Source organism: Paroedura picta, chromosome 7 (assembly GCF_049243985.1).
Source record: "Paroedura picta isolate Pp20150507F chromosome 7, Ppicta_v3.0, whole genome shotgun sequence".
Taxonomy (NCBI): domain Eukaryota; kingdom Metazoa; phylum Chordata; class Lepidosauria; order Squamata; family Gekkonidae; genus Paroedura; species Paroedura picta.
The window spans coordinates 115,589,434-115,602,237 of record NC_135375.1 but is presented as its reverse complement, the minus strand read 5'-3'; the positions used below and the strand labels follow the sequence as shown (position 1 = coordinate 115,602,237).

General features: G+C 48.3%; 1 protein-coding gene across 9 annotated transcripts in view; it reads left to right on the top strand.

Annotated features, from left to right (window-relative positions):
* Positions 1–943: 943 nt before the first annotated feature.
* DNM2 (dynamin 2) overlaps positions 944–12,804 on the top strand; it is a 119,525-nt gene continuing 107,664 nt past the window's right edge. For 4 of the 9 annotated variants that reach the window (XM_077346111.1, XM_077346107.1, XM_077346108.1 and 1 more), the window contains exon 1: positions 946–1,239. In XM_077346111.1, coding sequence (XP_077202226.1) covers positions 1,079–1,239 — 161 coding nt within the window. In that variant the 5' untranslated portion in view covers positions 946–1,078. Of the gene's footprint in view, positions 1,240–12,804 lie in introns of all 9 variants that reach the window. The other 5 variants (XM_077346113.1, XM_077346112.1, XM_077346110.1 and 2 more) reach the window with 3 other exon arrangements.

Here is a 12,804-nt window from a genome sequence, read left to right as displayed (position 1 = left end):
CTTTTAATTATTTCTTTTCACAACAGGGAAAGTATCTGCCATTAATTACTAAGAGGGACATTTTATTTCTCCAATTTTATTTATTTCTCCAAAAGGACTTATTTAGCTGTTTTAGCAAAGAATTATCATATGGCATAATTTGGATACTATGACAGTTTATTAATTTGCTACTAATTTACCTTTGCTCTGAGCCTTCGGAGAGGGCGGTATATAAATATAATAAATAAATAAATAAAATATCTATACTATATATATCATTACTCCACTTTTTCTGAGGAAGAGTGCCTGCACTTGAAAGCTCACAGGAATAAAACTTTGTTGGTCTTAAAGATGCCTGATTGGACCCAATTTGATTATTTTAAGTTAACTGGGTTCAACTAGAACTGTCCAAATTAATGATTAATGGATGACGCATTCCCAGACCCCCTCGCAGGGTTAGTTTGCAAGTGTAAAATATCAGGCAGGAAGATGGGTAAAAAAGGAAGAAAATTCCTTCCCCTCCTGGTTGGCCAAAATACAACGCTCTGAATGCTTTTTTTAACCAAAGAGGGAGCGAAGCACCTCCGGCCAAGAAATGACTTTTGGCGGCGTCCGGTTGAGGTGATTGGTAGAGAGAAGGCGACGCGCCTGTCCTCGGCGGCTGCTTATGGGAGCGAATGGCTGTCCGTTGAGGAGGATGGCCCCGCTGGCCAATGGTAGGAGCAGTCGGTGGGACAGCGGCGGGACATTCCTCCCTTCACTCGAGACCTCCTCTGCTCGGGGAACGATGACGCTCTCCGCCAATGACATCTCCGGGCGAAGGAAACGGTGGGCGGGCACTACAGGTAATGGGACGCTTTCTCAGAGCGCACCGAGCGGAAGTCCGGGCGGGCGGAATTCCCGGGCGCGCTCCCTTATTGGCCGTGCGGGCGGGAGTGGCAGGCGCGGCGGACAATGGGCGTGGCGGCGGCCGGGTAGGGGCGGGGCGCGGCCGAGGCCGGATGAGGCGGCTGCGAGAGGGAAGTTTGGCGGCTGTTGCTGGGGGCCGCCGAGGAAGCGAGCGAGCGGGCGAGGGGCCGGCAGGGCCGTCGGCGTCGCAATGGGCAACCGGGGCATGGAGGAGCTCATCCCGCTGGTCAACAAGCTGCAGGACGCCTTCAGCTCCCTCGGCCAGAGCTGCCACCTGGACCTGCCGCAGATCTCCGTGGTGGGCGGCCAGAGCGCCGGCAAGAGCTCCGTCCTCGAGAACTTCGTCGGCCGGTCAGTCGCGCGGGCTTCGGGGCAGGGCCGGCTTCGTTCTCGGGCCGCGCCGGGCGTCGCTGGCCTGGGCCGGGCCTGGGCGGAGGCGCCACTTCCGCGCCTGCGCCCGCCTGTGCGGTCTGCATCTGGGAGCCGTGCAGCCCGGGCCGCCGCGCCTGGCGATTGGGACCCGCGCCTCTCGCAGGGAGGGAGAGAGGAGGCCTGGCCTGACCTGACCTGACTGGCGGACCGGACCTCTTGCCCAGCCAAGGAAGCGGGGCGGGGTCTTCAGAGTCCCAGCGCGGCCAGGAGGGGGGGGTCTGGGCGGTGGCGGGTTTTCCTTCCGGGGTGGATTGCAGGGCACGGCTTCTCCCTTTATTTTTAGGTTGTTTTTACCCTGCTTTACTGATTGGGACGCAAGGGAATAATATGCAGCAGGATGGGACATTCAGTAAAGGATGCAATAGGAGCAGAAAAGAGCAAGAGTCTGGTGGCACCTTAAAGACTGACATTTGTGGCTGGGTATGAGCTTTCGTGAGTCACACAATGGTCATATTGCCAGAAATTTTGTTAGCCTTTCTGATGCCATCAGACGCTTGCTCTTCCCTATTGCTGCTGATAGGCTACCCACCTTGAAGCAATACAGTATAGGCTGTAGAAGTCTGGAACCTACCAAGAACAAACTTAAACAGCCTTACAGTCTGACGAAGGGTGCTTGCACTTGAAGGCTCATGCCTTGAATAAATCATTGTTGGTCTTAAAGGTGCTACTGGACTCTGATTTTATTAGCTTTACCCCAGATGAAGTAAAGTATTAACACACTACATTAAAAGATGAAACAAGTACCTTGGGCTCATCACCATATTGATGTCTTTCTGACTGAGCAGTAATATCAGGGCTTTCTCAGCCTTACCTCCCTCACAGGGTGTCTGTTGTGAGGAGAGGAAAGGAAAGGCCACTGTAAGCTGCTTTGAGACTCCTTCAGGTAGAGTAAAGTGGCATATAAGAACCAACTCTCCTTCAGTAATTTCAGGGTTCTCTCAGCCTCTCCTCCCTCACAGGGTGTCTGTTGTAGGGAGATGAAACAGAAGGAGATTGTAAACTGCTTTGAGACTCTGGTAGAGAAAAGCGGCATATAAAACAATTCTAAGTAGTAGTCTATTTAGTAGCTGTAGATGTGTCCAGGAGTAGTCAACCTCTGGCCCTCCAGATGTCCATGGACTACAATTCCCATGAGCCCCTTCCAGCAAATGCTGGCAGGGGCTCATGGGAATTGTAGTCCATGGACATCTGGAGGGCCAGAGGTTGACTATCCCTGGTTTAGACCACAGCCCCATATCATATATCCAAGTATCTTGGTAAGCTATTTAATACAGTTCAATCCGGTTACCTGCATGGAAAAGACCTCTTGAATAATTCAGTTCTGCACAGTTTGCGGGAAGCCTGGAGTGTCGGAGCCTTTCTGACTTCCTCATCCTTTCCTTCTGATGAAATCCTTCTCTCTCCCAGATACTTGGACCTGGTTAATCCGTTACATATTTATCACCTTGTAGCAAATATGAGCTGATTTTACTCAAAAGACCTCTGCCTTAGGATGTGGCCTGTTGTTGTAGTCTGTGTTAGGCTGCAGTTTGCCTGGTCAAGTATAGTCAGGCTGTTGTCCAGCCATTAATATGTAAGGAACATCCTGTTCCACCCTTTTTAGTTGTAAAGCTGTAAACAGCCAAGCTTAGGTGTGCAAGTTGACCTTGACGCTTGAACAAATGATGTGTTCCTTGGAACTGATGCCAAGGATAGTTAGGAGAAGCGGCACCTGCTACTATCCACTTCGCTGCATGTCTGTGAAAAGCAGGTTAGATACCTGAAATAAGAGCAATAAATGAAATTGCATCAGTGGATGTAATAAGCAGGTCAAGTGAATAACCGGAAGGTTGAAGGCCCTGCTCTCTGTTGAGCCTCAGGGCACCTAAGTCCGGGAAGATGATGATGAATTATCACAGGGGCAGTCAAACTGGGGCCCTCCAGATGTCCATAGACTACAATTTCCATGAGCGTTCGCAGGGAGGGGCTCATGGGAATTGTAGTCCAAGGACATCTGGAAGGCCCCAGTTTGACTATCCCTAATCTATTAATACTGAAATGGGGACCCAAAGCTGTTTCACACAGCAGTAGAACAAACCTTTAGTCCAGTGGCACGTTTAAGACCAGCAAATACCAGCAAATGGTATTTAGGGGGGGTTTAGTTGTTTTTTATGTCGCTGCATTACATTTTATATTTTATATCTTTAATATATGATAGGATATTATGGATTGTATATTTTAGGGGGATTTTATCTGTTGTAACCTGCCACGAGCCTCCTTGGGAGTGGCGGGCTAAGAATCGAATAAATAAAAATGAATAAACTTTGCTGGTCTTAAAGGTGCTACTGGAATCAAATTTTACATTACCCTTAGCTTGTAACCTCTTGATATGTCCCTATATAGGAATGCTTAGTTTATGACTGTGATGTATAAAATCAAATACAACATTGAGGCGAGTAGACAAGAAGAACTCCTTTCAAGGCTCCTGGAGGGACTGATCTGTTACTACTGTTAGGCTCCTTCCCCTCTATACCGCCCTTCCATATGGCTCAGGGCGGTTTCCAGACAACAATATATTTGCCAGTTGTTTGGGAGCAGTGATGGTCTGGCTCAAGTAGAGTCACCTGAGATTCAATCCTTTCAAGATGGAGGTCCTGTGGTTGGAGAGGAAGGGTCCAGATCAGGAAGTGTACCTCCTTAGCCTGGGTGGGGTACAGTTGGAGATTGCACATTTAGCAAGGAATTTAGGCATGACGTTTGATGCCTCCCTTTTCATGGAGGTTCAAGTCATGAAGGTAGCCAGGCTGGTGTTTTTCCACCTAAGCCTAGCAAGGTTACTAGTGCCCTACCTGGCCCTGGAACAACTAGCAACAGCAATCCATGTATCCAGACAAAATGGCCCCATCTGCACAGAGTCATCTCACTGGGAAGGTTCAGTGTAATGCCATCGGCATTCCTGGAAAGTAGATTCTGAGGGATACCCTCTAAAAATAGATTATGTCCATATGGTGCCAGTGATAGTGAGTGATTAGTTTCTACTGCAGACTTCTATGGTTTCACCATGGATGCCAGCAAGAGGGGCTGGGGTGGGGCTACACTGTCATGGCCACTCTACTCAGGAGCGGTGGACCAAAGATGAGGCAAGACCTAGTATCAACTTGTTCGATCTTTGAGTGGCTTTTCCAACAGCACCTTGTGGAGCTTTCACGTGTTGATGAGAACTGACAATATGTTGAGCAAGGTGCACATGAATTTCCCGGGAGGATTGAGGTCCAGGACACTGTTTGTGGGGGCAACACGGCTGCTTTGGTGGGTGGAAGCAAACCTGGCAAGTCTCAGGGCAGAGCACCTCAAAGCAGTCGCCACTGTGTAAGCAGACTGGCTGAGCAGACAAGACTTGGATCCAGGGGAATGGAGTCTCAATCCAGACATTTTTAAGCTCATAGTGGCACGTATTAGTTCTACTTTGACCTGATAGCTTTGGTGGGCAACTGGAAGGTGTCTAACTTTTTGTCCAGGTTTCATGATACACTGGTGGTAGGGGAGGATGCTGTGGTTCATTGTTGGACATCAAAACTGCTTTAGGAATTCCCTCCCATTCTCCTGATCAGCCCTTTGGTCAACAAGATCTGTCTAGAGCAGTCAGACTTCATTCTGATTGCCCTGTTCTGGCTTCGCTGTCCATGGTTCTCAAATCTCTGGCAGTTGGCACCCAGGGGGCCCTGGCACCTACCTGCAATTCCTTTTTCAAGCGTATAAGAGAGGCCTGGGACCTAACACCTTGAAAAGGTGCAGTAATCAGTGAGACCTTGCTGGAGATTTTTGGTGGGGCAATCACTTTGGAATGAAATTGGGGTCACTGTGGGTGGGCAGGTAGTTGTGAGTTCCTGCATAGTGCAAGGGTTTGGACTAGATGACCCTGGAGGTCCCTTCCAGTTCTATAATTCTAAGGTTTTGACAAAGATTGTGCCACTGTTGAGGTATCACTTTCCCTCCTGGAAGTTTTCCACAGTTCCCAAGGCACTAATCCATCTACTGCTTGAGCCATTTTGGTCAGCGGAACTCAGATTCCAGAGCTGGAAGGTTGTTTACCTTGTGGCAGTGACCTTGGCACATTGAGTGTTGGAAGTAACTGCAGCGTTGCCCAGGAAGGAGTTCTACGCTTTCCAGTAGAATTCAATGACTCTTCACTGATCCCTCCTTCATACCCAAGATGAGCTCCAACTTCCACAGAAGTCAAGATCTGGTTTTGTTCACTTTCTGCTCACAACCAAAGGACAAAAGGAGGAACAGTGGCATACCTTAGATGTCCTCAGGTCTCTGTGCATCTAGCTGAAGAGAATGGTCTCCTATAGACACTCTGACACTCTCTTTGTTTCCCATAGTGCCCAAAAAGGCATACAAGGTTCCAGGGCTGCCCCCACCATCAAATTACCTCACGCTCTAAGAGGACAGCAGCTGCACTGGTGACTTTTACCACCAGAGCCCTGCAGTGCGGCGAGATGGTCATCTTTCTTAACATCTGTTCAACACTAAAGGATGGACCAAGCACTTCAGAGGAAGCCATCTTTGGCAGGAGAGTGCTCCAACACATCACGGACTAATGGCTGGTGCCAGCGTGCTGTTTTGTTTCCCACTCTAGGGAGCATAGCTTGGGCAGAGCTAACTGTCCTTGGATGGCTTCCCCTACTGTAGAATGAAACAGTGATCTTACCTGTAGGTTTCTTCTCTTCTGTGGAGTGGAGTCATCTACTTCACACTCAAGGACTACCAGTTTGCCTGGAAAAACTTGTAAAAACTGGAAGGCCCATGGTCACCCAGTAAGGCTATCCAATTCTTTTGAATTTGAATAGCCCTACCTGAGCGATGACTTAGCTCCACTGAAGAGAAGAAACCTTCAGGTAAGATCAGTGGTTTATTCCCTTTGCAAATGGGTACAGAGTTTCATTCTGGCAGGAGATAAGAGACCACCCTTGCGCTGTGGTTCCCTGACTGCACCTGAGACCGCAGGAGGCCTAGGTAACATTTTCTCTTCTGAAGAGGCATGTCCAACACTGACTTTTTGTATTGAAAAGCATCTTGTGCTTACACCTGTGTTTAAAATGTAAACAGTCCCTTTCAGAATATCACAGGTATAATCCTGGATGTATGATTGAATCCCGACAGCGGCATCTCTGAATGCTTTTAATTATTATATTTGGATTTTGTGGGCTGGCAGGCGTAAATGTTTTCCTTGACTGATTGCTCTTTCTTTCCTGATTGGCTGGGGATGGGCTTAACTGTGTTACCACAAATACGGAATAACCTCCTGGCATCAGACACTTTGCAAGCATAAGATATCTGCAGTGTTCCTGCCCAAGCACATCCCTCCAAACCAGCATGGTGCTGAGAGTGTGGGCACATTGGTGAGCAGGTGTAAGAGATGAGATTTCACAGTGCGTTAACTTCTTACATCGTGCTTGGGGTGGAGTTCCAGGTGGGACCAGGCTGTTTAATTTGCGTCATGACTTCTCATGCAATCTCTTTTTTGTAAATGGTTAACCTTTTATCTTAACCATACTGTTATCTTTACAGAAGTTATAAGGAGACTTTGAAAATTACATTTCAGTTGCTTTATGGAGAGGTTCTGTGTTCATGGCACTGTGTCTAAATTTGGGTGATTGATAACAGTGGATGTCATGTAATCTGTGGAGACGTGCCATCTTCAGTTAAGAGTTCCACCCGTTCTAAGTGCAGAAGTTTGAGATTTAGCTTTGTTTAACTCTTCTTGGCTTCTCGGAATTCAAGTTACACACATACACACAATACCTTTATTGGCATAAAGCAGATTAATTCAAGTTAATTAAGTGATTTAGCTATTCCATCAAACCCAAGTTCTTGGGATTCTGAATGATAATATTATAGCTGCTAAGCCCGCTGCTTCATAAGACAGCGGGCGCTAGGAGGAGAGTGTGAAGATGGGGGGGGGATGGCTGGGGAGGCGTGGAGAAGCTTCCAAGCGACAGGCCCCGTCCCCAAAGGCGTTGGATGAAGTTGGAGCAGTGCGGGGGGCACACGGGCCACGTGTGGGCAGTTGGTGATGTAGGAGGCTGCGGCAAGGGCTCTGGGTGTGTGTGGGTGGTGGCAGCTTGCGTGGGCCTCCAGAGGCATGGTGTCCTGGGGGGGGGGCAGAGTTCCTGGGAGCGAAGTAGTTCTGGGGACAGCGTGATGTCCGTTGGCGCGTCCTGACTGGCTGAGCCAGTGGCTGGTCCTCTCCATTGGGCCTCTGCGGCCTGCTGTGGGCATCGTGGCATCCAGAGGCGGCAGCTCCAATTCTGCGGAGGCGCCATGTGTGCATAGGTAAGAGGTGAGCGGGCAGTCAGGGAAGGCAGGTGGTGTATGGCAGTGGTCCCCAACCTTTTTGTCACTGGAGACCAGTCAATGCTTGACAATTTTACTGAGGCCCGGGGGGGGGGTAGTCTTTTGCCGAGGGACGTCGCCACCGCCTGAGCCCCTGCTCTGCTTGATTCCTGCCGGCACCCCTGACTTCCCCCTGGGGCGCGCTGCCAGCAGCAGCTGCACAGTGCCACACTGAGGGGGAGCCCCAGTCATGGCGGCCACTGGACAGCGCCAAAGGTGAGCCGGCGGCAGGGTGGGAAGGCAGCCCCCAAGGCAGCAGCTGGGGAGGAGGAAGAGGAGCCGCGGCCCAGTACCAACTGATCCACGGACCGGGACCGGTCTCCAGACTGGGGGTTGGGGACCATTGGTGTAGGGGACACTATCCTGGGGCTGGACACACTCCACCCCCAGGGCAGTTTCCCAATTATATAAAGGAACCATGGGTTAGGATAGTCTATAGTTGCAAGTGTGGAAGGCAAGGGAACAGAAATAAATCAGTGACGCTTACTGGCACAGTGATGCTCCAGATCCGTAAGCTGCCCTGGCACTCTGCCGCCGGCTCACCTTTGGTGCTCTCCAATGGCCGCCAGGGCTGGGGCTCCCCCTCGGCGTGGCACTGTGCAGCTGTTGCTGGCAATGCCCCCCAGTGGGCAGTGGGAAGTCAGGGGCGCCAGCGGGAAAGCAAGCAGAGCAGGGGCTCAGGCGGCGGTGACGTCCCTCGGCAAAAGACTATATCCCCCCCCCCCCCCCCCCCCCGGGCCTCAGTAAAATTATCAAGCGTTGACCGGTCCCCTGTGATTTAAAGGTTGGGGACCACTCGTGTAGAGGCATAAATGTTTAATTATGTTGAGCATTTGGCTTCTGAAATAGGTTGTTTGTATCAATATGGAATATTGTTTGTATCAATATGGAGTATGTGATTGTGTGGCGCAGTATCTGTCTGAAGCCAAATGCAATTTTCAAAAGCCTGTTGACCTAATTGTACTCGGTGTGTGAAGGGCTCCTAAAGGACTCAATGCATATGATAAAAACAGTCCTTGTAAGAAGATTGGTCATGTTTATTTTTCTGTGAACCATTGGATGAGATACACAGTCACCTTAGGGGTTAGCCAACGTACATGTAATACCGCTCGACCACCCATCAGTGATCACTTCCCAGGAGAGATTAAGAACATGAGAACATCAGACAAGCCCTGCTGGATTGGAGCAGTGGCCCATTTAATCCAGAATTTTGTGTCACGCAGAAGCCAACCAGTTCTTCAGGACAGCCAACAAGGCATAGAGGCTGAGGCCTTCCCCTGATAAGAACATCAGGGAGGCTCTACTGGATCCCCTGATGTAGCCTACTGGGTCTGGGGTTTAGAGGATTAATGCTCCTGATATGGAGGTGGCTCTCGGCCACCATGGCTTGTAGCCACTGATAGACTTTATCCTTCAGGAATCTATCATGGATTAAAATAATCAAGCTACATTAATTTTTTATTTACATTACATTGTTGCATTAAAACAGTCCGAGGTGACACGTAAAACAATACAAGGCTTGCCTACATGTTATATTTCTAGGCTATCTTTTGGTGATTCCAAAGAAGGATTGTAAGTAAGTAAGTATTTTCATTACATTTATCATATCCAATATGACTATCCACCTGCATCTGTTCATAACATATGTGATACTCCTGTCTCTCCCCGTTCAGGGAAACGCGTGACAGATATGAAGTCCTGCTTGCTGGCTGGGGCAGGAGGGGTGCTTTTGTCTGAGAGAGAGTTCCCATTCCAGCAGGAGTCCCTTTTGAATTGTAAACCATTTTTCAAGACTTGACTTTTTTTTTTTTACTTTTTTACTACATCTAACTGCATAGTGGTTATTCTGAATCTAAGATAGCTGCCAGCTTAGCTTCTACTTGTAAGAAAGTTTCACACAGATGGGGCCAGCAGTAAATAGTAGGGTGTGAGCCGAGGATCACTGGCTTTGACAGTTTTATTTCTGACATATCTTTGTGAACTACAACTGGGTTCGAGGGGTCTGATTGGCTGGTTTGGCAGAGAGTTCTCATGTGGCTGTGTGTGGATGCTGTGACACAGTTTACTAATGTAACAGGATTAACTTTTGCTTATATATTCCTACTGTTATGATGGTCAGTTCTTAAAATAAATAAATCTTTGTTGGTCTTAAAGGTGCCCCTGGACTCTGATTTTATTGAATCTAATCTGTTTCCCAAACTAGGAAATAAATATTTTATACTTAACTGAAGGGAAGGGAGCAGCTTGGCAGCACTTAACACACCCATTGGGAGAAGGAAGGATTGCCTGGCCTTTTCCTCCACAAATACAACATGGCTGCCAGGGTCCTCACTAAGACACCTTGGAGGGCCCATATTCAGCCAGTGCTTCGCCATCTGTCTGTTTCCAGGTCAAATTCAAGGTATTGGTACTGACCTTTAAGGCCATATGCAGTCTGGATCCCACTTACCTGTGGGACACCTTGGTTGCTTATGCTCCCTGCAGGGCCCTGCAGGTATGAATCTATTGGTTGTCCCGGGCCCTCGGGATGTTCACCTGGCCTCGACCCAGGCCTGGGCCTTTTCGGTCCTGGCCCCAGCCTGTTGGAATGAACTCCCAGAAGAGCTGAGGGCCCTGCCGGAGTTATCAGCTTTCTGCAGGGCCTGCAAGATGGAGCTCTTCTGCCAGGTGTGTGGTTGAGGCCAGGGCAGAGTCCTAGCATTCCGTCTGAAGATTCTCTCCCCACCCCTCCCCAAGGTCCAGTTAGATCCGGCGCCCACTCCCAGTGGAAGAAGACTTGGCCTCTGGCTGAACAAGGATTGGGAGTAATCAGAAGGGGATTTGACTGCTTGCTGCCTTTGTTGTAAGGGAGGATTTTATAGGGTTTTATTGTATTTTAATGTTTTATTCTTGTGAACTGCCGCAAGACCATTGGAGGAGGGACGGTATACAAATTGAAACATAAATAAATAAATAAAATTCTAGTTATGGAAACCAAGTCTCTTCTCTTCAGTCATTTTTGATACATGCTGTTCTTGTTGCACACATGTGCACCCATTGCGTGCTTACAGAGCGCTGTCATGTAGACCCCAGTTTTCAAGGGAAGAGCCATGAAGTGTATGCAGCTTATAGTGATCCCATTGGGCTTTTCAAGGCAAGGCAAGAGCACCAATATTAGGCTAAAAACACTGAGGAAGACCCAGTAGTGTCAAAACGCATTTGGTCTATTTGTGTGCAGTTAGATCTGTATAGTTTTTTAAATATGGTTTTTACTTTGTTTTTAACCTAATGTTGGTGCACTTTAATAAATAATTGTTTAAATTTTATATTGTTTTATAGCTCAACTTTTGAGTTCCAGACTTTGTGAAGGCTGGGTTTTTGTTCCCTTTTTGGTTTGGCAAGGCAAGAGACATCCGGAGGTGCCCTGCCTTTGCCCACACTGCTTTGGAGGGCTCCCATCTAAATGCTGATCAGGGCCAGCTGATTCCACTCCACCTCATGTCTGTTCTGTGTTGATGGCTATACAAACCAGTTTGTGTCCCTGACCTGATTCTCCAGGCTTGATTGTTGGTCTCAGTTCACACTTCCTGGCATGATCACTTTTCAAGTCTGAGTCACAGACTTCCTTGGTGAGCAACTACAGCAATGCACTCTTATCCCCCTGTGGCAAAAGACATGCAGAATGCATTAATTTGAAACCAATGGTGGCTGTCTCTTTTCCCATTCAGTTAGTTGGGGGGCTGTGGGAACTGTGCTTAGGAAGCCGGTCGGTGAAGTGGTGGTGAGGGGCTGACAAACAGCACAAAGCTACCAGGAAAATGGGACTAGTAGAAGTCAAAGTTACCTGCAAATGGAGAGAGATCCAGATGGGTGCCCCTGTGAGTCTGTCTGCAACAACAGAAAAGAGCAAGAGTCCAAGAGCACCTGAAAGACTAACAAACTCTGTGGCAGGGCAGGGGCTATCATGAGTTACTGCTCACAAAAGCTCATACCCTGCCACAAATTTGGTTAGTCTTTAAGGTCCTAGTGGACTCCTGCTCTTACCCACAAATACGTTGGTAGTAATAGAGCTTAATGGAATTCTACAAGGTAAAAGAATTTGAACATCTGCATTTTGGAAAAATCCACAAAGCAATGGCTTGACGCTTTTTCTTCAGCTTGGGAGCCCTGACCTTGACAGCCCAGGTAAAAGTCCCACCTACGGTCTAAACACACTTGGTTGGCTCCCAGGGAAGGTGCTGGTGGGTGCCATGGTGCCACAGTTCATGTTGGGAAGCCCTGGCCAAGGTCTAAGGATGCGTTTTTGTCTCACAGCTTCTTTTGGTTTTTTACAAAGAGCTTCAAACTGAATTACTGTTTAGTGTATAATGCCCCATTGTATTCGTTTTGTAAACTTCCTCAAATACCCAAGTCCAAGCATGTGCTTAAGCTGCGTTTTGGGCTATGTTTAGGAATGGCCTGACTTCCAGCTTTCTTACCAACTTTTTTTTTCGAAACAGGTGTTTGTTTCCAGCAATATTGAATAGTTCCTTTGTAAAGTATATATATACCGTATACACTTGCATGTAAGCAGAGTTTTTCAACCCTTTTTTAAGCTGAAAAAGTCTCCCTCAGCTTATATACTGGTATTAAAAAAAACAGCTTCCAGACGAGACTGGAGGGTGGGGCTGGGAGACAAGTATACTTGCCTGAAGAAGCAGAGGCAGGAACAGCAGAGACGCAGCAAGCCTGGGAGGGAACAGTCTCTGCCTCCCCCTCGCCTATAGGAGGCTAACAGGAGGCTAGCACATGTTTCAGGAAGCTCTGAAGCCTCTGTCTCAGAGGGAGAGCAGAGAGCAGAAGGAGGAAACGCCCCTAGAGGAAGGAATAAAGGCAAGAGGAGTCAGAGGGAAAGAGGAGGGTGGGAAGAAAAGGGGAAAAAATCCTGCCCAAAACAGGGGGGAGGGGAGGAAAGGAGAAAAAGCCACTATCCAAAAATCACCCTCGTCTTATATGTGAGTTAATAAGTTTTTCCAGCATTTTGTGGTGTGATTAGGTGCCTTGGCTTATATGCGAGTATATATGGTATTGACTGTTTCTGGTAGAATGTCTTCCTAAATTCTCTTTGCATTGCCAAAGAAAACAAAG